The sequence below is a fragment of the Narcine bancroftii genome, chromosome 5 (assembly GCF_036971445.1).
Source record: "Narcine bancroftii isolate sNarBan1 chromosome 5, sNarBan1.hap1, whole genome shotgun sequence".
NCBI classification, from domain to species: domain Eukaryota; kingdom Metazoa; phylum Chordata; class Chondrichthyes; order Torpediniformes; family Narcinidae; genus Narcine; species Narcine bancroftii.
The window spans coordinates 27,791,805-27,817,079 of NC_091473.1; the positions used below are offsets into that span (position 1 = coordinate 27,791,805).

Below are 25,275 nucleotides of genomic sequence, written 5' to 3' on the forward strand. Positions count from 1 at the left end.
TACCCTGTTTGCCTCTATTAACTTTGGATAAACAAACTGTTCAGTAGTTGAACATCAAGTTGCTGTCAATTATTATTGCTGATAACACCCGCTTCCTTTGAATTCCAAACTCACATTGTTATTTTTTTTAATTCTTTGTGTAAACAGAACCTCTCAGGGATGTTTGGCAAAACCCAGATGGCATTTCCTATCACCCTTTTACCTTTCTTACAGCAAACATATCCCTTATCATTTCTTTTCTGTTTATTTTCAGATGGAGTTATTAATTTCCCATAGATGTATGACAAAAGGTTTTATGCCTCATGACCTTTTGTGAACTGGCTAAGATGTTATGAAAGTTCCTAATGAAGAACGTAACTACAATTTACTAGTATTAAAACAGCTTGCATCTTTTTTAAAAGTCACATGAAGATTGCAGTCTTCTAATCGTTACAAGTTGTTGAGGGTTTCTCTTCAACATAGCATTTCAACACATACATTTATATCCATCTACTGCTGAAAATTCTCAAATCTGCCTGCTCTTTGCCTTGCTACAACAGCCTAAGTAGCTAGTTTTTTTTAAAGGGCACACGAACAATTCAAACAGCTTTGGAAAATGCTGCTGCCTGAGGAATGGATGATGTTGAATAATCAGATCTATTACACCAGAGTTTAGATCTGGATACTGTATATTGATAGAGAGCAACTGCTGGAGACATGCTCTCCCTATGAGCAGTCCACTGAGATCCTCAAGAGCTACCAGCAGGAAATTGCCAGAGTCGTATTTATTCAGGAGGTCTGCTGTATATCTGCACATTGGCGAAACCTGCAAAAAAAATAAATTCCTATGCCCACTGTTGACTGGAGGGAAAAGAGATCATCTTCTCTTCATGATTTAGGTGGTCTCCTTAATTCATTCTGTGATATATAGGAAATCAGCAGTAACAACCTGAAATGACTATCAAAAGCTGAGAGTAACATTCACGTTGATTTCCATGGTAGTTCACCCCATGTTTACGACTGCATTTGAGGATAAAGAAGGTCTGATTTTGTTATAAATTAACTGTCCTTAATGTGCAGTGAAACAGTGCTATTCTAGTTCATTTCTAATTTCTCTGATCACTTTCAGTCTTTCAAGTTTTTACTTTCTGATCAGAAACTGTTTTATGCTGATGGTAGGCACTAAATATTTGTTCAGAACTTGAAGGAATTCACAGCATTTATAAAAATCTTGGATTGATTTCATCATGTGACAGAAATTGGGAGAAGTGCTGAAATAATTGTTTCCAGTTTTTTGTATGGTTTTAGAACCTGCAATTTTCAAGAAAAAAATAATTTACAGATATGTATCAGATGTGGTTGGTGTCTCTTAAGATTATACAGCAATGTGGAAAAAAAAACCATATAACAATTACAGCACAGAAACAGGCCAGTTCAGCCCTTCTAGACCAGGCCATACACCTACTCCACCTAGTGCTATTGACCTGCACAGGGCCCATAACCCTCCCGACCTCTCTCGTCCATATACCTATACAACTTTTCCTTAAATATTAAAATCGAACCCACATCTACCATTTCAGTCAGAAGATCATTGCACACTCCCAACTCCCTTGGAGTGAAGAAATCCCCTTTAAGTTTCCCCTAAACTTTTCCCCCTAAACTTTTCCCCCTTCAATCTCAACCCATGTCCTCTTGTTTGAATCTCCCCCACTCTCAATGGAAAAATCTGGTCCACATTGATTCTATCTGTTCCCCTCATAATTTTAAATACCTCTATCAAATCACCCCTCAATTCCCTCCAGGGAATAAAGTCCCTGCTTGCTCAACCTCTCCCTATAATTCAAACCCTGAAACCAAGGCAATATTCTTGTAAATCTCCTCTGCAGTCTTTCAATTCTGTTTATATCAGTGGTTCTCAACCTTTTTCTTTGGACTCATATACCACTTTAAGTATTCCTTATGCCATAGGTGCTCTGTGATTAGTGAGGGATTGCCTAAGGTGGTATGTGGGTGGAAAGAAAAAGTTTAAAAACCACTGTTTTAATCATACCTAATTGACTCATTATGTGCACGGTTTTCATAACTCCAAAGGAAATGGGCCAATGACAATTTTTCTCAAGCATAATATTTAGTAACAATTGGGTCTTGAGCAGTGATTCTCAATTTTTCCTTCCCAATCATATACCATCTTAAGTAATATCTTACTAATCACAGAGCACTTGCGGCATAGGGATTACTTAAAGTGGTATGTGAGTGGAAAGAAAAAGGATGAAAAACATTAGTTTATATCCTTCCTATAATTCAGCAACCATAACTGCAGACAATATTCCAAATTTTGCCTCACCAATGCCTCATACAACTTCAACATGACATCCCAACTCCTGTATTCAATACTCTGATTTATGAAGGCCAACATACCAAATGCTTTCTTCACCACCCTATCTACATGTGATTCAACTTTCAGGGAATTATGCACCAGAATTCCTAAATCCCTTTGTTCTACTGCACTCCTCAGTTGTCTACCATTTAACATATATAACCTGTTTTGATTAGTCCTACCAAAATGTAGCACCTCACATTTATCAATATTAAATGCTATCTACCATCAGCCCACTCTTCAACTCTATATCCAACTGCAAGCTTTGATATCCTTCTTCACTGTCCACACCACCAATCTTTGTATCATCTACAAACTTACTAATCCAATTTACCACCCTACCATCTAGATCATTAACATATATGACAAACAACAATGGGCTCAGTACTAATCCCAGTGGCATTCCACTAGTCACTGGCCTCCAATTTGACAAACGCATTTTCCATCTCTACTCTCTGGCATCTCCCATTCAACCATTGTTGAATCTATTTCACTACTTCATTATTAATACCTAATGTCTGAACCTTCCTAACTAACCTCTTATGCAAACCTTGTCAAAGGTCTTACTAAAGTCCATATAGACAACATCCATAGCCTACCCCTCATCCACCTTCTTAGTAACCTCCTTGAAAAACAGTATGAGATTTGTTAAACATGATCTACCATGTTGACTACTCCTCATCAATCCCTGTTTTTCCAATAGTTGTGTATACCATCTCTAAGAATGCTCTTCATTAATTTACTGACCACTTATACTTTTCCTTTACTTTTACTACACCAGGTTTACTTTTAGAGCCTTTTTTAAACAGCAAAACAACATGAGCTACCCTCCAATCTACCAGCACCTCCCCCATGGCCAGTGACATTTTAAATATTTCTGACAGAGCCCCTACTATTTGTACACTAACCTCCCTCAGGGTCCTAGGAAATATCTTGTCAACACCCAGAGATATATCCACCTTTATTCTCTTTCAAATAGCCAGTACTACTTCCTCATTAATCTGTATATTATCCATGACCTCACTACCAGATTCCCTTACTTCACCTGACTCCATATTCCTTTCCATAGTGAATATTGAAGAAAAAAATCAATTAAGATTTTCCCCATCTCTTCTGACTCCTCATATAGCCGACCTCTTTGATCCTCAAGGGGCCCAATTTTATCCCTCACTATTCTTTTACTTTTAATGTATCTGTAGAAACCCTTTGGATTTTTTTTTTAACTTGCTTGCCAAAGCAGCCTCATATCTCCTTTTAGCCTTTCTAATTTTTTTTTCATGTTCCTTATAGTCCTCAAGACCTCATCTATTCCCTGCTGTCTACATCTGTTGTACACATCCCTCTTCCTCTGAACCAAAATTCCCAATATCCTTTGAAAAACAAGACTCCCTATATATTCTAACCTTTCCTTTAATCCTCACAGGGATATCCTGACTCTGTACTCTCAAAAATTCCCCTTTGAATATCCTCCATTTATCTGTACATCCTTGCCTGAAAATAAATTATCCCAATCCACACCCTCTAAATCCTTTCACATCTCCTCGAAATTAACCTTGTTCTAATCAAGAATCTCATCCTCAGGCCCAGACCTATTCTTCTCCATAATTAAACTAAAACTAATAATATTATTACTAGACCCAAAGTGTTCCCCAACACAAACCTGTCACCTGAACTATCTTGTTCCCTAATAGGAGATCCAAAACTTCCCCCTCTCTCATTGGTTCTTCTATATATTGATTTAGTAACCTTTGCTGAACTCATTTGACAAACTCCAACCCATCCAGCCCTTTTACAGTATGGCACCCCAGTCGATATATGGAAAGTTAAAATCTCCTATAATCACCATCTTGTGTTTATTACACATATATGCTATCTCCTAAAAAATTTGCTCCTCTAATTCCCTCAGCCCATTAGGGGGTCTATAATACACTCCCATTAGTGTTTTCATGCCTTTCCCATTCCTCAATTCCACCTAAATATTCTCACTGAACAAGCCCTCTGATCTATCCTGCCATAGCACCACTGTAATGTTTTCTCTAACAAGCAATGCGACTCCTCCACCTTTTATCCCCCGTTCTATCACGCTGAAAATAATGGAATCCTGGACTATTTAGCTGCCAATCATGTCCCTCCTGCAACCAAGTTTCACTGATGGCTACAATATCATATTTCCATGTGTTAATCCATGCTCTAAGCTTATTCACCTTTCTTACTATGTTCCTAGCATTGAAATGTTCCATGTGTAAATATATTTCTGATTAAAACACTGAAATAGTGATTTCCATAATTTATATTGAATCAAAAAATTCACATTTAAGTGAACTGAAGTTAGTTCCTATTTGAATGAATGTATATCGTTACGTACAAGTACAATTGACAGATCCCATGAAAGTCTTGTTTGCTACAGCTTCCCAATTGCATAAAACAAACTACAATTTAAGTATAATTAATGCATAAATTACCATGAAGAGAAAAAAAATGAATATTAAAGGAAAAGAAAATAAGTTTGGCTGGGAGTGCAATTTTATGCCGTGTCAGTAGTACAGACAGATCTTTTATGGTCTTGTAGTAGTGTGATTCAGATGATACAGGATGGTTTAAGATCCTGATAGCTGTTGGAAAAAAAATTGATATTGAATCTATTTGCATCAGACTTAAAACTTCTGTATTTTCAACATGAAGTTACTAGCAAGAAGAAAATATGACCAGGATATTTGGGGTCTTTGATCCTATTGACCTGGAAATCAAGATTGTTTTGTTCCCTCATCATCCCATAATCTGATTGAAATAACCCTATGGTTCAGTCAACAATGGTGGTGTCATCAGTGAATTTATAGTTTCTGTTTCAGCCAATCATGGATATAGAAAGAACTGAACAGTAGAGTAAACTCTAAGCCATGAGGTGCTCATGTTGAAGGTCAGCAAAAAATAGATGATTAAGGTCCACCGACGAAGAGGTCGATCAAATTGTCAGGAGAGGAATAGATTCCAAGATCCCTGACATTTATTTTATACTCAGCAGATTGTTTATTTTGATGGCACTGCTTTCAGGACATTTTTCATTCCATTCTTTGAAGTAGGTTTAATATATAATTATTCATATGTTCTCTATAAATATGATCACTATTCAGACTGTATATGGAAATAAAATAAACCATCCATCTGAAGATTTTGCTTTATTTAAAGCATGCTTTAGCTGTATTTATTTTTGATGTTTTTAAAGTCACTTGCAAGATAGAATTTGTCTTGATAAAGGTTATCCAATGTCCAGGGAATAACAACAATCTGAATTATTGTTCACATTCTCTGTCATTGGTTATGAGTTGGAAAAAAGGCATAGGCCACCTGCTATTTTTTGCTAAGAAAATATGGAGATCTTATGTTTTCTGGCAAAATTAATATATAAATTTAAGGTCCCTTGATTTCATTCTGGTTAAATTGGTATCATTTACACTCAAACGTATTAACAAAGGAACTCTGATTTCCAGAGATTACATTTTCTTGATGATTGATTGAACATGGTTTCAACTCTTGTTGTTTTGAAGGATGAATGACAATATATTTTCCTTCAAGTTCAAATTTAAGGTCAAAGTTCAGATTTATTGTCAGAGTACATACATCACATATACCATGAGATTCATTTTCCTGTGTGCCAGATAGAATGTCTATTTATCAGTAATGCAAAATCTATCCTCAAGAAAATATATGCATACAAAGGAGAGAAATGTAAACAAAGAAGAAATGTAAATAATCTGTGCAACACAAAAAAATAAGACCATAAGGTATAGGAGCTCAAGTATGCCATTCGTCCCATTGAGTCTGCACTGCCTTTCCATTCTGAGCTGATCTCCCACTCAGCTCCACCCCTGTCTTCTCCCTATAACCTTAGATACCCTGAGACTGACACCTATCAATCTCTGCCTTAAACACACCCAACGACCAGACCTCCATAGCCGCCCATGGCAGCAAAGTCCAGAGATTCATCACTAAAGAAATCCCTCCACATCTCTGTTTTAAATGGGCACCCTTCAATCCTGAAATTTTGCCCTCTTGTCTTTGACTCCCCTACCAGGGTAAACAACTTTCCCACATCTACTCTATCCAGTCTTTTCAACATTCAAAAGTTTCTGAGGTCCTCCATCATTCTTCTGATCTCCAAGGAGTGCAGTCCAAGAGCCTTCAACTGTTCCTCATATGCTAATCCCCTTATTCAAGGAATAATTCTTGTAAATCTTCTCTGAAGATAATCAATAATAAATAATGTGCAAAGTAAGAGTCCTTAAATGAGTCTCTGATTGAGTTTGTTGTTTAACAGTCTGATGGTGGAGGGGCAGCAGCTATACCTGAACCTGGTGATTTGTCCTGTGGCACCTATACGTCTTTCCTGATGGCAGCAGTGAAAATATAGCATATCCTGGGTAGTGTGGATCCTTGATGATTGCTGCTGTTCTCTGACAGCAATATTCCATGTAGATTGTCTCGATGATGGGATGCAGCCAATCAGCACACTTTCCACTGCACATCTGTGGAACTTTGCTAAGGTTTTCAATATTATACCAATCCTCTGCAAATTCCTGAGGGAGTAGAGGTGCTGACATGCTTTATTCACAGTGATATTTATGTGTTAAGTCCAGGAAAGGTTCTCCGAGATAGTGATGCTCAGGAATTTAACTTTGCTCACCCTCTCCACTTCACTTCTAATCCCCCAATAATCAGCTCTTTGGTTTTGGTGACATTGAATGCAATGTTGTTGTTAGTGCACCTTTTAGCCAAATTTGTAATCTCCCTCCTGTATGCTGTTTCATCACCCCTTTTTATACAAGCCACTATCATGGTATCTGTCATGATAATGAATATGTATGAGATGTACCGGAAGTCACGTGGTATGAGAGAGAGATAAGAGCACAAGCAGGAGAACAAAGGAAACGGGAGAATAAAGACACTGAGAAGTTTACCTGATAAAACTTGTGTTTGATGTTTCATTAACTTCACATTTCTGGCCACAAATGTGACATTGGCGATGAGGATGAAATAAGCTTGAAGAAAATTAAAGACTAAAGAAGATTACAGAGGATTAAAGAGAACTTCAAAGTGATAAGAATTTTCTCTTTGATTCAGTACTTTTGGGGCTGGAATATTTCCTCATGGCTGGGGCAGACGGTGACTTTCTAACACATAGTGGAATTGCTCATTTTGACCCAATGGGTGATGCAAGCACTGTAAGTGTGAAGTGGAAGGCATGGCTGGAAGAATTTGAAGCCTACGCCGACAGTCGTGGCCTATTTCTAGATAACGGTACAGTTGAACAAAAAGCGCAGAGAAGGGCGTTACTTCTCTTCACTGCTGGTCCCTCAGTTCGGGAAACGTTTAAGACACTTTTGAATACTGGAAGAAAGGATGAGTACCGGAAAGTGGTAGATGCATTAAATGCACACTATGTAGTGACACCGAATGCTACATTTCAACGCCATTTGTTTCGGAGAACGAGACAAGAAGATGGCCAGACAATTGCTCAGTACGTGACGAGACTACGCCAGCTAGCTGTTGGATGCAATTACATGCCAGCTGATTTGGACAACCAATTATTGGATCAAGTCGTACAGCACTGCAGATCAGATAAACTCAGAAGACGTCTACTGGAAAGAGGGAGTGAGTTGGAACTCACCGATGCTTTAGCCATTGCTGCTGCATTAGAGGCTGTTGAAGGGCAATTTCATACCATGACCCTGAAAGACAACTCAAGCCAGCAAATTAAGAGGCTCTCGCATCACCATAACCAGCCAAGATATACGTCGACACAGGACGTGGAGTGTAATCGATGTGGAAACTGAGGTCACTTTGGAAAAGACCCATATTGCCCGGCCAAAGGCAAAGTTTGCAGAAAGTGTGGAGGTAAGGACCACTTTGCAAAGAAGTGCAAAAGCAAGTCCAATGCAGACCAGAAGAGGAAGAGTACAACTTCCAAAGGCAAAGCCTGGGGGAAAGGAAAGTATACTGGAAAGAAAGATACCATTCGCCAGATAGACGGTGACGATGATGATACCCAGGAGGAACAGAGTTGTTACCAATTTACGTTGAATGAAGTACATCATGAGAAGGTCCCAGTGATCATTGGTAGAGTGACAGTGCAGGTCATTGTAGACTCAGGCAGTGACATTAATGTGATTGATCGACATTTATGGGAGAAGTTGAAAAGTAAAAAGATCATCTGTACCTCAAAGAAGTGTTCCAAGAAACTGTATCCATACACAGCAACCAAGCCATTGCAGACCATTGGATGTTTTACTGCAACTGTTGAAGCTGGAGATAAGTACACCGAAGCAGAGTTTATGGTCATAGAAGAGAGGGGAGAACCATTGCTGAGTAGAAGCACAGCGCAAGACATGGCAATACTTCATATTGGAGCTTGTGTCAATTCAATTCAGTCATACGAGGATATCAATCTGGACAGCGGATCCGCAATGTTTGTTTTCCCTGCAATGTGGATTACTTTATATTTGTAGGGTTGTAGTCTGAGTACCCATCTCTCTATTCTGGCACATGGTTTGGATCTAGGTGCATAGATCACCTCTAATGGCTTATGATCTGTGATTAGTTCAAATTCAATGCCGTATAAATATGCATGGAAGCTCTCACAGGCCCATACAAGTCCGAGTGCTTCTTTCTCTGTCTGAGAGCATCTTCTTTCCACATCTGATAACGATCTGCTGGCATAGGCAATGATTCTTGGTCCTCCATCATGCATCTGGACCAACAGAGCTCCTAAACCAACCGGGCTGGCATCCGCTATGACTTTGGTTGATGCCGTCGGATCGTAATATCCAAGAGTTTTTGCATCAGTCAGGCTTTGCTTCAGCGCTGTGAACGCTTTCTTCTGCTCAGATCCAAAATGAAATGGTACACCTTTCCTGGTTAGTTTCCTTAGTGGTTCTGTCACTGTAGCGAAATTAGGAATGAACTTTGCACAAAAATTGACCAATCCCAGGAAACTCCTCACCTCTGTTGTGTTCTGAGTTGCACGTGCCTCTGCAATAGCTTTCACCTTGGCCTCTGCAGGGTTTAGTCCTTCCCGTGTAAGTCTGTGTCCCATGAAGTCCATTTCTGACACACCGAACTGGCACTTGTTTCCATTCACGGTAAGGCCTGCCTCCTGTAGTCTAGATAGTACATGCCTCAACCGTGGCGAGCAGTATTTCTGACACTGAGAGTGAACAACCGAGAAGCGAGGACAATATCGCAGGCAGGCCGAAACGAAACCGGAAAGCGCCCAAACGATACGAAGACTTTGTGCCATAGTTTTAATAAGAACTTTGGTACAGTATTTAATCTTCTATCATAAAGTGCATGTATGAGTGCTGTAGGAAGTCAATTTTATGTAGTTGAGTTATAGTATTACCATTAGTTACGATGTTTGTATGTTTCCGAGGGATATTGGTAAGTGAAGGTAAAGTTTATTTCTGATTAAAGGAGGGATGTCATGATAATGAATATGTATGAGATGTACCGGAAGTCACATGGTATGAGAGAGAGATAAGAACACAAGCAGGAGAACAAAGGAAACGGGAGAATAAAGACACTGAGAAGTTTACCTGATAAAACTTGTGTTTGATGTTTCATTAACTTCACATTTCGGGCCACAAATGTGAGAGTATCATCAGCAAATTTGTAGATGGTGTGGCTCAGTATATTATTGTCTCACTGAGCCACACAGTCACAGGTGTAAAGCAAGTAGAGCAGGGGGCTAAAAATGCAGCCCTGTGTGTTCTGGTACTGGTGGAGATGTTGGAGCAAATGTTTCTGGTCACTAAGGTAGTACATGAGTGGGAAGTGAAGGTTGAGAATCACTGCTCTAGACCCGATTGTTACTGAAATATTTTTCTTTGGAAACATTTTCATTGGCCCATTTCCTTTGGAGTTATGTAAACGTGCACATAACAAGTCAATTAGGCATAATTAAAACAGTGGTTTTCAAACTTTTTATTTTCACCCGCATACCACCTTAAGAAATCCCTTGCTAATCACAGAGCATCTATGGCATAGGATTACTTAAAGTGGTATGTGAGTGGAAAGAAAATGATTGAGAACCACTGATCTGGAGGGAAGTTCACCCTCACAATTTTTGTCAACCCTTCTCTCAATTCTATCTAAAAGGATCTTAATTTCATGCATAATCAGCTGGAATTTAAAAAGATACCAAAATCTATGCCACACCTAAAACACTTATCAGAAAATTCTGGTTTATTTTTTATGTATTTTTTGAGGTGTGAGATATAATTGGTGCAGAAAATTATAATGATTCAGTTCATATTTAGCATCTGCACATAGATCCAACCAGCATCGTGGATTGATTACAATGCCAAATCTGGTTCCATCTCTCCCTCTATCTATGTTGTCCAGATTTGGGGCATTGGTCAGAGCCTAGATATTGATCAGAGCATAGATATTAGAGATAAATTTGGTTGCATTCCCCTTTCAAATTAGGATTTTCACATCTGAGCACATTGGTAGGACCATTAATGGTTCCCACTTTTCCCTCAAAGAGGTTCACATTTGGAGATAGAAGAATGTGTTGTTAAGTAAATTATATTTATTTTTAAGTCCCTTAAAAGACATACATTGCCTCTACTGATCATAACAATCTTCAATTTACCTGATACTATGTTGGTACCAGGTTGCTATTACCCAAAGTCTTGGGCATTAAACTGTTTTTAATCCCACAAATTATTTAATTTTATAATAAATATAAATGAAATAGTTCAATAATGGGTTATTTGTTTTCCTTTTAATTAATTTAAAATTCTATTTATAAATAAATTATTCTGCATCTCCTCTTCTACCATGTGCAAGACAATTATAGCCAGGGAATCACCACATTTGAAAAAAAACAGAAAAAAAAAATTCTTCAGGTAAATATTTTTTTTTAATCTGGTAATTTTAATCCTTTCAATTTATAATCCCATGTTAATTTATCCACAGAACTTCTAGAAACTTTCCTTGACCAAAGGAATGAATGAATATGCCCATTAAGATTTGTTTTTAATTATTAGGTTGTGTGATAGGTAAAGATTGAAAAAAAAGTATTGAAATCTCAGCATTATTTTCATTTTAACACAATTTACTCTGCCAAATAGCTTGATGGGAAGATTTACCAACCTATGTATGTCCTCTTCAATTTTATGCAGCAAGGGAGATAATTAAGCTTATATAGATCATTCAAATTGTTAATAAAGCATCTTTGGCTTGGCTTCGCGGACGAAGATTTATGTAGGGGGTAAAAAGTCCACGTCAGCTGCAGGCTCGTTTGTGGCTGACAAGTTCGATGCGGGACAGGCAGACACGGTTGCAGCGGTTGCAGGGGAAAATTGGTTGGTTGGGGTTGGGTGTTGGGTTTTTCCTCCTTTGCCTTTTGTCAGTGAGGTGGGCTCTGCGGTCTTCTTCAAAGGAGGTTGCTGCCCGCCAAACTGTGAGGCGCCAAGATGCACGGTTCGAGGCGTTATCAGCCCACTGGCAGTGGTCAATGTGGCAGGCACCAAGAGATTTCTTTAGGCAGTCCTTGTACCTTTTCTTTGGTGCACCTCTGTCACGGTGGCCAGTGGAGAGCTCGCCATATAACACGATCTTGGGAAGGCGATGGTCCTCCATTCTGGAGACGTGACCCATCCAACGCAACTGGATCTTCAGCAGCGTGGACTCGATGCTGTCGACCTCTGCCATCTCGAGTACTTCGACGTTAGGGATGAAAGCGCTCCAATGGATGTTGAGGATGGAGCGGAGACAACGCTGGTGGAAGCGTTCTAGGAGCCGTAGGTGGTGCCGGTAGAGGACCCATGATTCGGAGCCGAACAGGAGTGTGGGTATGACAACGGCTCTGTATACGCTTATCTTTGTGAGGTTTTTCAGTTGGTTGTTTTTCCAGACTCTTTTGTGTAGTCTTCCAAAGGCGCTATTTGCCTTGGCGAGTCTGTTGTCTATCTCATTGTTGATCCTTGCATCTGCTAATTTAGCAGATTCCTGCCAAGCTTACATTTCTTCCTCAAACTGTCCATGCCTCTCGGCTTTAATTTTTTCTAACTCTAGCTCACACTGCTTATAATATTACCAAGTTATTCTTAATTGTTCTAACTAATTCTAAATGCTAACTGTAATTCTAAATTGTAACAGTAAATGTATATTTAAGTTGAGTAGAGCTTGGAAAACATTCACCAAGTTTTTAATTCTCACAACAATTTACTAAATTTAATTGAAAAGCATGGAGACAGCATGGAGGCCAAAATACTTAGACCCTGCTTACTGACAGCTGCCAAGGTCTTGAATCGAGAGCAAGATATTTTTTCAATGAAAATAACTATTTGATAACATTCATTCCAGAGGTCAGGTGGAGCAAAGTAAAATATAAGGAATTGTTTGAGTAAATCATGCTTGAAAATTTCAAACCAAGAGGCAGGAAAAGTCAGGCTTATGAACGACAGGAAGATATCAAGATCCAGAAATCTTGATAGTTTTCAAAATAGTATTAACTCAATGTTCCACAAACACAGTTGCAGATTAATGAAAGATATTGTTAGCATAAGGACATGGTGGTTTAAATTCATTGGCGATTAGGACAGGTATGCAGCAAAATCCAATGAAGATTGTCTGGAATATGTAATTTACATTAATCTTTCAAACATTATTGGATATGACTTGAGAGTTCATCCAAATTATCTGTAAGATGACAGTTCCCATTAATAAATTCCTTTTTTGCAAGGCTGTGTAATCCATCAAAGTTTTGATTTAAAAAAAATTCTTTTATCAAAGTGATTTTGAGAGGATAGAAGAAGATAGGAGCAGGAGTAGGTCATTCGACCCTTCGAGCCTGCTCCGCCATTCAACGAGATCATGGCTGATCTTAAGGTTCAGTACCCCGTCCCCGCCTTCTCTCCGTAACCTTTAATACCCTTATACTGAAGAAATAGATCTAATTCCCTCTTAAATATATTTAATGAACCTGCCTCTACTGCCCTCTGTGGCAATGAATTCCACAGATTCACCACCCTCTGGGTCAAGAAATTCCTCCTCATCTCGGTCCTAAATGGTTTGCCTATTATCCTCAAACCATGGCCCCGGGTTCTGGATTTTCCCATCATTGGAAACATCCCATCTGCATCCATTCTGTCCAGTCCTGCCAGAATTTTATAGGTCTCTATGAGATCCCCTCTCAATCTTCTAAACTCCAGCGAGTACAATCCCAATTTGCGCAATCTTTCCTCATAAGTCATTCCTGCCATTCCAGGTATCAGCCTGGTGAATTGCCTCTGCACTCCCTCCATTGCAAGAACATTCTTCCTTAGATAAGGTGACCAAAACTGCACACAATACTCCAGGTGTGGTCTCACCAAGGTCCTGTACAGCTGCAGTAAGGTATCCTTGTTCCTATACTCAAACCCTCTTGATATGAAGGCCAACATACCATTTGCCTGCTGTACCTGCATGCTTGCCTTCAGAGACTGATGTACAAGTACCCCTAGGTCTCTCTGCACTTCCCCATCTCTTAATCTATTGCCATTCAAATAGTAATCTGCCCTCCGGTTTGTATTACCAAAGTGGATAACCTCACATTTATCTACATTGTAGTGCATTTGCCATGTATCTGCCCAGTCCCTCAATTTATCCAAATCACACTGGAGCTTCCTGACCCCCTCTTCCGTGCACACAACCCCTCCTAGCTTAGTGTCATCTGCAAATTTGGAGATATTACATCCAATCCCCTCATCTGGATCATTAATGTAAATTGTGAACAGCTGGGGTCCCAGTACAGATCCCTGTGGTACCCCACTGGTCACCGCCTGCCACTCAGAAAACGAACCATTTATCCCAACTCTCTGTCTTCTACCTGCCAGCCAGTTCTCAATCCACATCAATACTTTTCCCCCAATCCCATGAGCCTTGATTTTGGAAGCCAGTCGTTTATGCGGGACCTTATTGAAGGCCTTTTGGAAGTCCAGGTACACCACATCCACTGTAAGATGAAGTAAGATTTTTGATCAAGATAAAGTGAGCCAAATAATCAGATCCAGTTTTATTGCATGGAGTTTGTGTCTTTGGACATAAAATAAATATTGACTTTTTCTGTGGATGGCGTGAAAGAATGTGATAAAATAAAGTTGGATTTGTGTGACCTTGTTGACATGCAGAATATTATAAATATAATAATTCAAAGTTCATTTTATTGTAACATAATAATACATTAAAAATGTTACATATATGATATACTTTAACTTTTGCTTGCAGTAAGGCAGACAAAGATCACCATTAGTATTGCCTGATGCCCCTTGCAGTAAGAGAGAGAGAGAAACAAAGGAAAGACACAGTGTTCGTGGATTCGCTTACAGAGCTCTCGCAGCCTCTGCAGCTGCACAGGCTTCTGTTTGATTCATTGGCACCCAAGCTCCAGATCCAAACCTCTGACACAATCAGGAAGCCTTCAGCGCCAATGTTCCTTTTGGAGCCCTTCTTGCCCTCAGCACCCTCACAAATCCTGGTTCTGATACCTAGTTCCAATGAGCCAATCTCTGAGCCAATCTCCAACACCACACAGCCCATGCAGGACCACTGACCATATTGCCAACAGACTGCAGCCAATGCGGGTTCTCTCCTCAGCCTATGTGGGTCCCTTGCTGGTCCACTGCTGTGATTACCATCCTGTAGGGTCTCTACTTCTCCATCTCAAAGTGATGTGTTCTCCCCATTTTTAGTGCCCTGTGCCAGTCCACTGCTCGCCAGAGTCTACAATCCCTCGTGGCTGCTGCCGAGCACAGGCACAGCCATCATGGGAGCAGACCTCACAGCTGCAGGCTTTTACTTAAAAATGCTATTGGGTCCTTCAACAGGCCACTTAAAGCCTTTATGGCTCCACTGGCATTAGAACTGGGAGGTTGAAACCTTCAGAGCAGCACTGTGTTCCACTCTCTCAGGTCTACATAAGTGGCTGTGCTGCCATTTCTTTCTATCACAAGGAGCCATCAACCTGTACTTCATGGAAATAGGTACTTTGGCCTAAATTGTCACACTGCCCTCTCTTTGAAAAAACTTGCCTCTCTAAATCTTTCCCTTTCACCTTAAACCCATGCCTTCCAATTTTAGACTCTCCTACCTCAAGAAAAGATTGTGTTTATTCACCTTATCAATATGCCTCATGATTTTTTCTTAGACATCTGTAATGTCATCCTTCAGTCTCCTATGCAAAAAAAGAAAAATAACTAGCCAATCCAGCCTCTCTTTATAACTCAAAGCCTCCAGTGGCAGTAATATTTTGTGAATTTTTTTTGCATCCTTCCTATAGCAAAGTGACCAGAACTGTACATAATAATATATCATCATGAACAGTTGCAATATTAATGTCCAACTCCAGTACTCAGTGACCTGACTGATGAAGGCAAGTGTGACAAACACTTTCTTTACCATCCTGTCTATCAGTATTGCCACTTTCCTGGAACTATTTATCTATGCTTCTTCATCTCTTTGCTCTACATTGCTCCCCAGGGCCCTATCTTCACTGTCAAAATCCTGGTTTGAACATTACATTTTGCCATTATCCACATTAAACTCTATCTGCCACTCTTTAACCCTCTTTCCTTGTTGATCAAGATCCCATTGTATTAGAACCATAGAACATTGTAGCACTGAAACAGGCCCTTCATCCTTTCTAGTCTGTGCCAAACTATTATTCTACCTAATCCCACTGACCAGCATGCTGACCATAGCCCTCCATACCCCTCCAATCAATGTACCTGTTCAAATTCTTTATTAAAAAAATGAAATTGAGCCCACATTCACCACTTCAGTTGGCAGCTCATTCCACACTCCAACCATTCTCTGTGTGAAGTTCCTTAATATTCCCTCTAAACCTTTCCCTTTTTACCCTTAACCCATAGCCTCTGGTTTGTGCCTACCCTCAATGGAAAAAACGTACCTACATTTACTCTGCTTATATCTTCATAATTTTAAATACCTCTTTCAAATCTCCCCTCATTTTTCTACGCTCCAAAAAATAAAGTCCTAACCTGTTAAACCTTTTCCTGTAACTCAGTTCCTGAAGTCCAGGCAACATCAAAGTAAATCTTCTCTGAATTCTTTAAATCTTACTGATATCTCTCCTATAGATAGGTGACCAAAACTGCACACAATACTCCTTATTTGGCCTCACCAATATCTTGTACAATTTTGCCATAATATCCCAACTCAATACCTGTGCTTTATTTATGAAGGCCAATATGCCAAAAGCTCTCTTTATAACTGTATCCCCACTTTCATGGAATTACGTATCTATATTCCCAGATCCCTCCATTTTACCACACTCTTCAGTCCCCTATCATTTACCATGTATGTCCTTTCTTGGTTTGTCCTTCCAAAATACAACACCTAACATTTGTCTGCATTAAATTCCATCTGCCATTTTTTGGCCCATCTTTTCACCTGGTCTAGATCACTCTGCAAGTTTTCAAAGCCTTCCTTGCTGTCCACAAAATCTCAAATCTTTGTATCATCTGCAAATTTGCTGATCCAATTTATCATATTTTCATCCAGATCATTGATATAGATGACAAACAATAATGGTACAAGCACCAATCCCTGAGGCACGCCACTTGTAACAGACACCAGTCTGAGAAGCAATCATCCACTTTTATTCACTATCTTCTCCCATGTTGCCAGTGTTGAATCCAGTTGACTACCTCACCATGAATACTTAGCATCTGAATCTTTCTGACTAACCTCCCATGTGGGACCTTGTCAAAGGTCTTACTAAAGTTTATGAGAAAATTCATGAGAAATATTCAACTAGTTATTGTTTCAATGGTAGCCATAATAGAATTAATCATTGTCTGGAAGAGTAGTTCATATTTACATTTGTAGCAATGGAGTTTATGTCAACAATCCAGGAGGAAAAATTAATTGGATGTGAAATATTTTGGTTGAATCAGCTTGTTGCAAAATATTTAGCAACTTACTGAATTCAGGAAAGGAGGGGTGCGGTGGACATTAGGTTATTTTTTTCTAGGTTGTTACGACTTTAGGAATATGCTTAAACTTTGTCAGTATAATGAATTTTTACATCATATCACCAGTTTATTTTTTACTGTAAGGCTGCCATCTAGTGTCTACATATTAATTGTACTAATCATTTTTCATTAATAAGGGAAAAGTATGGATACATTTATTAACTTGGAACATAAAAGGAATGAATTATCTGGTTAAAAGGAATATGGTATTTCACATATAAAACAGCTTAAAGGTACTATTGTATTTTTACAAGAAACACCAATTTTAGTTCTGATAATTCACACCTTATAAAGTGAAAGGAGCAACACTTTCATTCTTTCTTCCAGGCTAAAGCCAAGGGGTTTTGAGTCTTACTGATCAAAATATTCCTTTTGTCCATCACAAAGTCATATCAGATATAAATGGTTGATATATTATTGTCTCAGAGAAACTGAATAATAATATGGTAGTTTTTGCTAATATTTATGCTCCTAATGTGGGTTTTTTAATGTTTTTTTTTCTTCCTTACTGGATCTGAATTTATATTTTCAAATACTTGGTGGGGATTTTATTTGTTGGTTAAACCATGCTTTGGATCGTTCTTCTCTATAATGAATAAATCTTCCTCATTAATTAATTATTTTCTATTAGATTATGGCATTTCTGACATATGCCATATTCTATATCCATATAGTAGAGTAATCCTTCTTTTCACACAGTTATTGAATATATTCATGAATAGATTACTTTCTTATTGATAATCAACGGATACCACTGTCTTGTACCTATAGTTATCAAACTATAACAATATTAGATCATTTTCCTGTTGTGTTATCTATGTTTTTTCCTGGTTTTCCACAAACAAAAAGATAATGGCATTTTAATTTTATTTTATTGTTGCATAATGACTTTGTGCAACTTATGGAGAAACAGATAACCCTTTTTTTGACACAAACAGTTTGTCAGAAACTTTGAGTCTGATTGCTTGAGATACTATGAAAGTTTATTTGAGGGTGAAAATTATTTCTTACACTGTGAATTTAAAAAAGGAAGACCACTAACGAGAGATAAGAAATAATTAATCAAAATAAACAAATTGACCACAAATATGCTCAACCAAAAATTTTGAATTTTATAAAAAGTGTGTTGAACTTCAAACTAATTTGATTTTATTTCAACATATCCAATTGAAAACTAATTGTTAAAGAGTAGGTGTCAGACAAGCTCTGAGCTAACAAGCTGAGAGGTTTTACAGATGAGCAGCAAATTACAATGGTTTGAAAGGAGGATGGTAACATTATTACAGATCATTCAACGATAAAGACACATTCAGAAAATTCATTTATAAAATTTTATTTAAATCAACATATATATGATAATTATAACAAATAATCACAATATTACAATGTTTACCAATAAATGTTGATAATATATAATAAAAGAAAAGGTGGAAAAAAACTAAAAGACTACTAAAACTAAAAATTAAAAAAAATCCCTCACTCCCCCAACCTAAACTATTCCCAATGACTAAAATCTAAATTTAAATATAAAATATATAATAACATAGCTATATATTAATTTGGATTGCTTCAGATGACTCTCAAGGATTCCAAAAAATATTATTCCAGAAGTTATTATTCATTTAGGGAAAATTTCATTGGTCAAGAGTATTCAAAATAATTTTTAAAACTTATAATTTTTGTCTCATTATTCTAGCTTACAGGCTTCAAATTTATAAAAATACAGAATATTTACCCTTTAAATTATGTTTTTTTATAAATGAATACAACTTTTAATCTCCATATTCCATTTTTTAATGTTAATGAAACATCTAATTTCCATGTAACAGCAATATATTTCCTTGCTATTGCCAAAGCTAATACAAATTTCAATTGAAAATCTGGCAAAGATAATTTTGGAAAATTACAGAAGAAATAATCATAAAATTGTGGGGCTGTCCAAAAGTAAAGAAAGTCAAGATTTGATGAGCTTTTTTTTTTCAAGAATGGATACTGAAAATATTTGGAGAGGAACATTTTGACGACAAGATTTTAATTGAGAGAGCTCAGAGCTCTTGACCAAAGGTGGGTCCTAACCAGAGACCTTAATTTATCCTGATTAGATTTTAAACCATCAAGATGGAGAGAGGATACTTGATTTAGCAATGAGAAGAGCTAGGGAACATGGAATTTTGAATTATGAAGGGGAAAATATTTTTTTAAATTCAGATTTGAGTCAAACTATATTGAAGAATAGAAGAGAGTTTAACCCAGTTAAGAAGGTTTTATATGATAAAGGTTATAGATTTGTTCTCCATTATCTAGCCACTTTGAAAGTATTATTGCAGGATCAGCAAAATATTTTTATTACAAGCCATGTTGTGACTGAAGAATATGCTAACAGTTTGTCGAAAACTCAAGTCACAATAGATGATGATTTGTTGAAATAAATCAAATCTGATGTATAAAAGAGGGGATGTAATTCCCCACTTTGTTCTCCTCCTTCTTCTTGATGGATGAGGAAATTCTGTATGGGGAAGTACTGTTTATGAAGAAAAGTTTTTTCCCCCAGGGGTCGGGGGATGTGTCTGTTGATTTCTGATGGCTAGTTGTATTTTTGTGGTTCGACCACGACCCATAAAATAGAGGGTGATAATGCGAGCATCTTTAGCATTTTTGGGTATGGGGGGAGTTTTTTTAAATCTTTTTTTCTTTTTTTTATAATAACTTTACAATATGTTTATTTTGAGTAAATGTGATGTTTTTGGATTGCAGACATTGACATTCAGGACCAAATTAAGTTGTGGGAATCTGTCCTGGTTGACACAATATTTTTTTAATGTATAGATAATGAAAATGAATAAAGCAGTTAAGATTTTGAGTTTTATATTAACAGGATTAATGGGCCCATAAAAAGAAAGAAAATTTTATCCTACATTAAAAAAATTGGAAGTAGATATTGCTTTTTCACAAGAGACTCATTTAACCAAAAAAGAACACTTGAAATTAAAAAGAGATTGGGTAGGCCAGGTAGTTTTTTTCTACATTTAATTCTAAATCTAAGGAGTAGCAATTTTATTTAAGAAAAATTTACAAGTTAAAATTCAAAACCTAATTACAGATCCATCGGGAAGATATGTAATGGTAAATTGTCAAGTATTTTCTGAGTGGACTTTGTTAAATATATAGGCACCAAATAGAGATTATCATAAATTTATACAAGATACTTTTTTGAAATTAGCAAATATCCATGAAAATGTTTTAGTAGGTGGATTTTAATTTCTGTTTGGAACCTTTATTGGATAAATTATCGAGAACTATAGTTAAATCAAAAGTGGCTAAAATATTGATAACTTTAATGAAGGATTTAAATTTAATTGATATATGGAGAAGGATATATCCAAAAGATGAGGATTATTCCTTTTATTCAGAACGTTCTTTTCTCGACTTTACACATCTGGATTTACAAAGAATAATAATTCGATGGAAAATTTCCTGGATTATCGAAATATTCCCATTTTTACTCTGAATGAACAAATTAGACTAGATGAGCCTATATTGTATGAGAAAATAGTTGCTTATATTCAGGAAGGACCTGATAGGTTCCTTCTGGAGTTTTACAAATCTTTTTCTTCCTTATCCTTATGTGGCTGTCATTGTTTAACACAATGTAAAGTTTTTGAATTGGCTCATATGTCTAAAGTTAAATTATCTCATATCTATTCAGATGTAAATCTTTGCTGTGATAAATGTAGGAGAGAAGTGGCTTCTTTAAGAAGACAATGTTCACTTAAGATGACTCGATGCAACACGACTTTGATGCAATGCGATGAGACTCTGACATGATGCAAATTTGACACAATGTAACACAAATTTGAATCAACGTGACGTGAATTTGACTTTTTTGCCCCACTCAGATCAGCATGCTGGGTGCACATGTAAATTTTGCATTGGTTTGCAGGCTGGATAAATTTAGATCGCAGACTATGGGTTGCCCACCCCTGATATAAACTATGGGATCCCCTTCATCTTTGTGGACACCTTTCAACCATTCACCACTGAGTGGAAATTCCAGGGCATGGTGTCATGGTGTCTTTCACAAATCATTGTGTTTCTGGATATTTTAAAGAGCAACAATCTGACCAGAAATGATAGCAAACTAAGGAAACCAGCCTTATGACATTTGACCAAAATTTAGATCAACGATGTAGGTTTGAAGGTGGATTTTATATAAGGGTGGGATGGAGAGTTTCACACAACTGAGAAAGCTAACACTATAACTTTCTTCTTCATATTATACGTTTGGGAAGTTTGTTTTTACTGCCTTGAAAGTATTTGAGCATTCGATCAAACTGATATTTTGTTTCTCTCTGTTAAAAGCACTTAATAAATAATAAATAAACTAGAACACAGCCTATTTACAAATAAAATGATAATTTTGAGCCTCTGAAATGGAAATCAGAGCAATCTGCAATTATTGCATTAAGTTACCCATCACGATACTCATGATAAACATTTCTGTGCTTCTTTGTAGTAATTTCTTAAAGTATTTCTGTAAAGGTATACATTTTATTGGATTCACTTTTTGCAAAATCTGCTTATAGATCAACTCTGATTATTGATACCACTTTGGCTGGCAAGGAACTGAGGCATGTTCCAGAGACTCGACATTAATGGAGTTAGCTCGATCAAAACAGAATATTATATATGGAACATGCAGCTTGGTACCTCTCACAAAACTGTAACAATAAATCAGTCATAAAATAATTTTGGGTGAGAAGAATATAATTTTTTTAAATATTTAAATCAAAGATTACAACTCACTCTCCCTTCTTCCTTACCCCTCTCTAACATTTTCACATATTTGCTGAGCAAAGGTGAAAAAATTACCAGGGTAAATTTACTGCTGATTTCCAGCAGATAATGAATACCATGCACAATTGTAGAGGAAAATGTCTACCTTTATCTAACCAGACATAGGAATTACCTTGAATATCTAACAAATGTGGCAAGTGATGGAAGCTTATTATTATTCTGTGCAGTATGCAAAAGTTAGTGATGGGATCTGATTCAAAATGCATAAGAAATATCATTGCAAGCAGTTTCAGCAAACAAACATAAAAAGATAAGAATTCTGTACTTTTGGTCAAATGTTCCCAATCTAAGGATATCTCAATAAAGCCCCTTTCACATTTGCAAGTGATCCCAGGAATCAAGTGCCAATTAGCCTTTAAACTGCCTAGTGTGAAAGCAAAATCAGGTCAACACTGGCGTCAGATTATGTCATCTCACAACGGGGATTGCAGATGCCAGCGTTGCAATCAGGCAGGTGTGAAATAGGTAATTGCATTGTGGGATTGAAATGACTCAAGTTTTTGCGTGAGTGCAAGGAAAAAAAGAATAAAATGAAGGTATAAACTTTGCCATGGGAAAGTCGCAGTGGGAGAGAGAAAGGAAATAAATACCAATAAATAGCAATAGCGAACAATTTTTAAACAGCATTGGAAAAATTGAAGCCTATAACTGCACAATTTGTAAAGACCGTGGGGAAAAAAGCAATGGTAGACCTTACTTCCCAGAATATTGTGCAGTAGAGAAACCTCTCTATGAATGCTCCAGGTATGCAGCTGGGCATAGAGCACTTTCTCTGCTGCACGCAACTCTGGGAGTGCAGGTCCACCATTGCTTTTTCCCATGATATTTATAAATTTTATGTGATAGTGGTACCAACTTAACCACACAGTTTAAATTGTACACGATAGTGCTACCAACATTCCCATCCTGTTTAAAAATTATCCGCTAATGCTATTTATTGCTCACACTTTCCCACAGTCTCTTATAAAGTTTACATAGGTCAGCACAACATCTACAAAAGTTGAAGGGCTCATACTGTGCTGTACATAAAGCTTAATTATGTTATAATTAGGCATGATTTTTTTCAAATGTAAGATCATAATACATTAATCAGGTCCACCATTGCTCGATGTGTCACTCAGATGTCACCAGTAGAAGGAAGAACAGTCCTAACCCTGGGGATGGCTCCTTGCAAGTGTGAAAGCATTCAGTGTCCTAGTTAGGAGTGGTCAAATGTGAAAAACCCAACCTCCATTCCTATCCCGGGATACTGTATGACCAATTTAGTGGGATGCAAGTGTGAAAGGGGCATAGGCTTCAGGTTTAGTCAAGCTTCTCTTTGAGATAGGCACAGCTCTGTGGGTGAAAGTGAGCACCTGCTCCCAAAGTGACTCTATGACAGGAAACTTTGCTGGGGTCAGGATAGTATTTTGAACACTGCTCACCAAATAGGGGAGAGACAAACAACTGTAGTATTTGTATCATCTCCTTTAAGTAAAATAACTGCTTTCAAATTAAAATAGCTAAAATAATTTAAATAAATAATACTAATACTTTTAGAATTGTAGCTGAGAGCATACATTTGAATTTAACTCTATTTTTGCATTGTGCAATTGATTGACTGCATTTACAATGCAGGTTTGATAAAGAGTTAGATCTGCCTGCTGTGATGAGATCTGTGTACTGCAACACAGAAGTCAGAAATGCACTTCCAGAAACATCTTTAGATCAGATTTGGATGCATTTCATTTGAATAAGGTGACTGTACTATATGGAAAAGCTAAATTTGGATTAGGTGTTTTGTTAAATGTTCTTCATTTCACTCTGTTTATTAAGAGCATACAATATTTTGATATATTTCAATGAGATTTTTTTAATTTTTCATTGGTTTATTTTTAAAAATTATCTACATAATTCTTTGGATGTCAAAGGATTTACAAAATGTGACTATGAGAACACTGATTTTTCAAAGGCTTGTCAATACACTAGTCGTTGACTCCACCTCTTACTGGGCCACAAAGTGGAGGCTGCCAGTACAGTGGAATTTAAAGTTGGGGGGTGGTTCAAATACATGCCAAGGTCAAACACTGTCTGTCCAATAACACAGATATAAAATTTCAAAAAAGTTTTATAATTTGACAGCCCATATTTTGAGCACAACCAGAACATGAGAAATTCCAATTATCTTTTTAACCATATACAGTGTTGTACTAAACACAAATGTCTGCAAAGCAAGTAGTAAATGATTATCATAATTAAAGTAGTGTAAATTATATTATAAAGCCAATAGAAATTAGTCATTAATTTTCTTGGTGGTGTCTGAAAGTAATAATAAAGCTGCTCAGTTCCAGGTATAAAGCAGCAGAAATGCATCTAATGTTATTGGTTTGTTGAAATAATTGCACTTGAAGGAACAGTATCATGTTACAAAAGTCCCGAGAGAGAAAATCCATGAGTCTTCATCTAGGCTGTCCATCTGAGCAAGTGATCATTTTAATGTTACATTTTTTTGCAGGGCCATTGTGTTATAGATATTTAAAATCAACACCAGTACAAGCAATGTAGTGAACAACAATAATATTGCCTAACTGGCTCTAAAAGGTCTTCATTATGAAAATTCCTTTGTTTGGGTGTCACTCAATTATGAAACTTACTTCAAGAAAGCTTGAATGGATTATGACAATTGCCATACCAATCTATGTCATTGTAAAGTCTCAGATCTGTGTTTGGACAGAAAAATGTCACATTTGTTGAACAATAAAAATAAACAAATTTGCAGGTTGTTAAATTGAGAAGCAGAATGCATGTCAGTTTACATTTTATTCTACTTTCAGTCATTTTGTCATATAATACTGATGACAAAAATTAAGTGGACAGAGAGAAAAATATGATGATCTGCAGGAAGATGGAACAAACAGAATAAGTTTTAAAAAATAACATTCTGTGATTGTAGGTCGTTACTATTGGTATTGCAACATTCCACTTTTTATTCTCCAGAGGACCAACAGATGATGAAGCAAAACTGCGCCTGTCATCCCATCACAAATA

The 25,275-nt window shown here is 37.2% G+C and overlaps 1 protein-coding gene across 31 annotated transcripts in view; it reads left to right on the plus strand.

Moving 5' to 3' along the window:
• LOC138763207 (contactin-4-like) overlaps positions 1 to 25,275 on the plus strand; it is a 2,221,540-nt gene that overhangs the window by 2,170,552 nt on the left and 25,713 nt on the right. For 2 of the 31 annotated variants that reach the window (XR_011357395.1, XM_069937002.1), the window contains one exon: positions 21,978 to 22,140. The exons of 28 other annotated variants lie outside the window; for them this stretch is intronic. Coding sequence is in view for 2 of the 3 variants with exons in the window: in XM_069937002.1 (XP_069793103.1) it covers positions 21,978 to 21,988 (11 nt within the window). In the remaining variant the exon portion in view is untranslated. Of the gene's footprint in view, positions 1 to 253; positions 5,492 to 21,977; positions 22,141 to 25,275 lie in introns of those variants that run through there. One more of the 31 variants, XM_069937000.1, reaches the window with a different exon arrangement.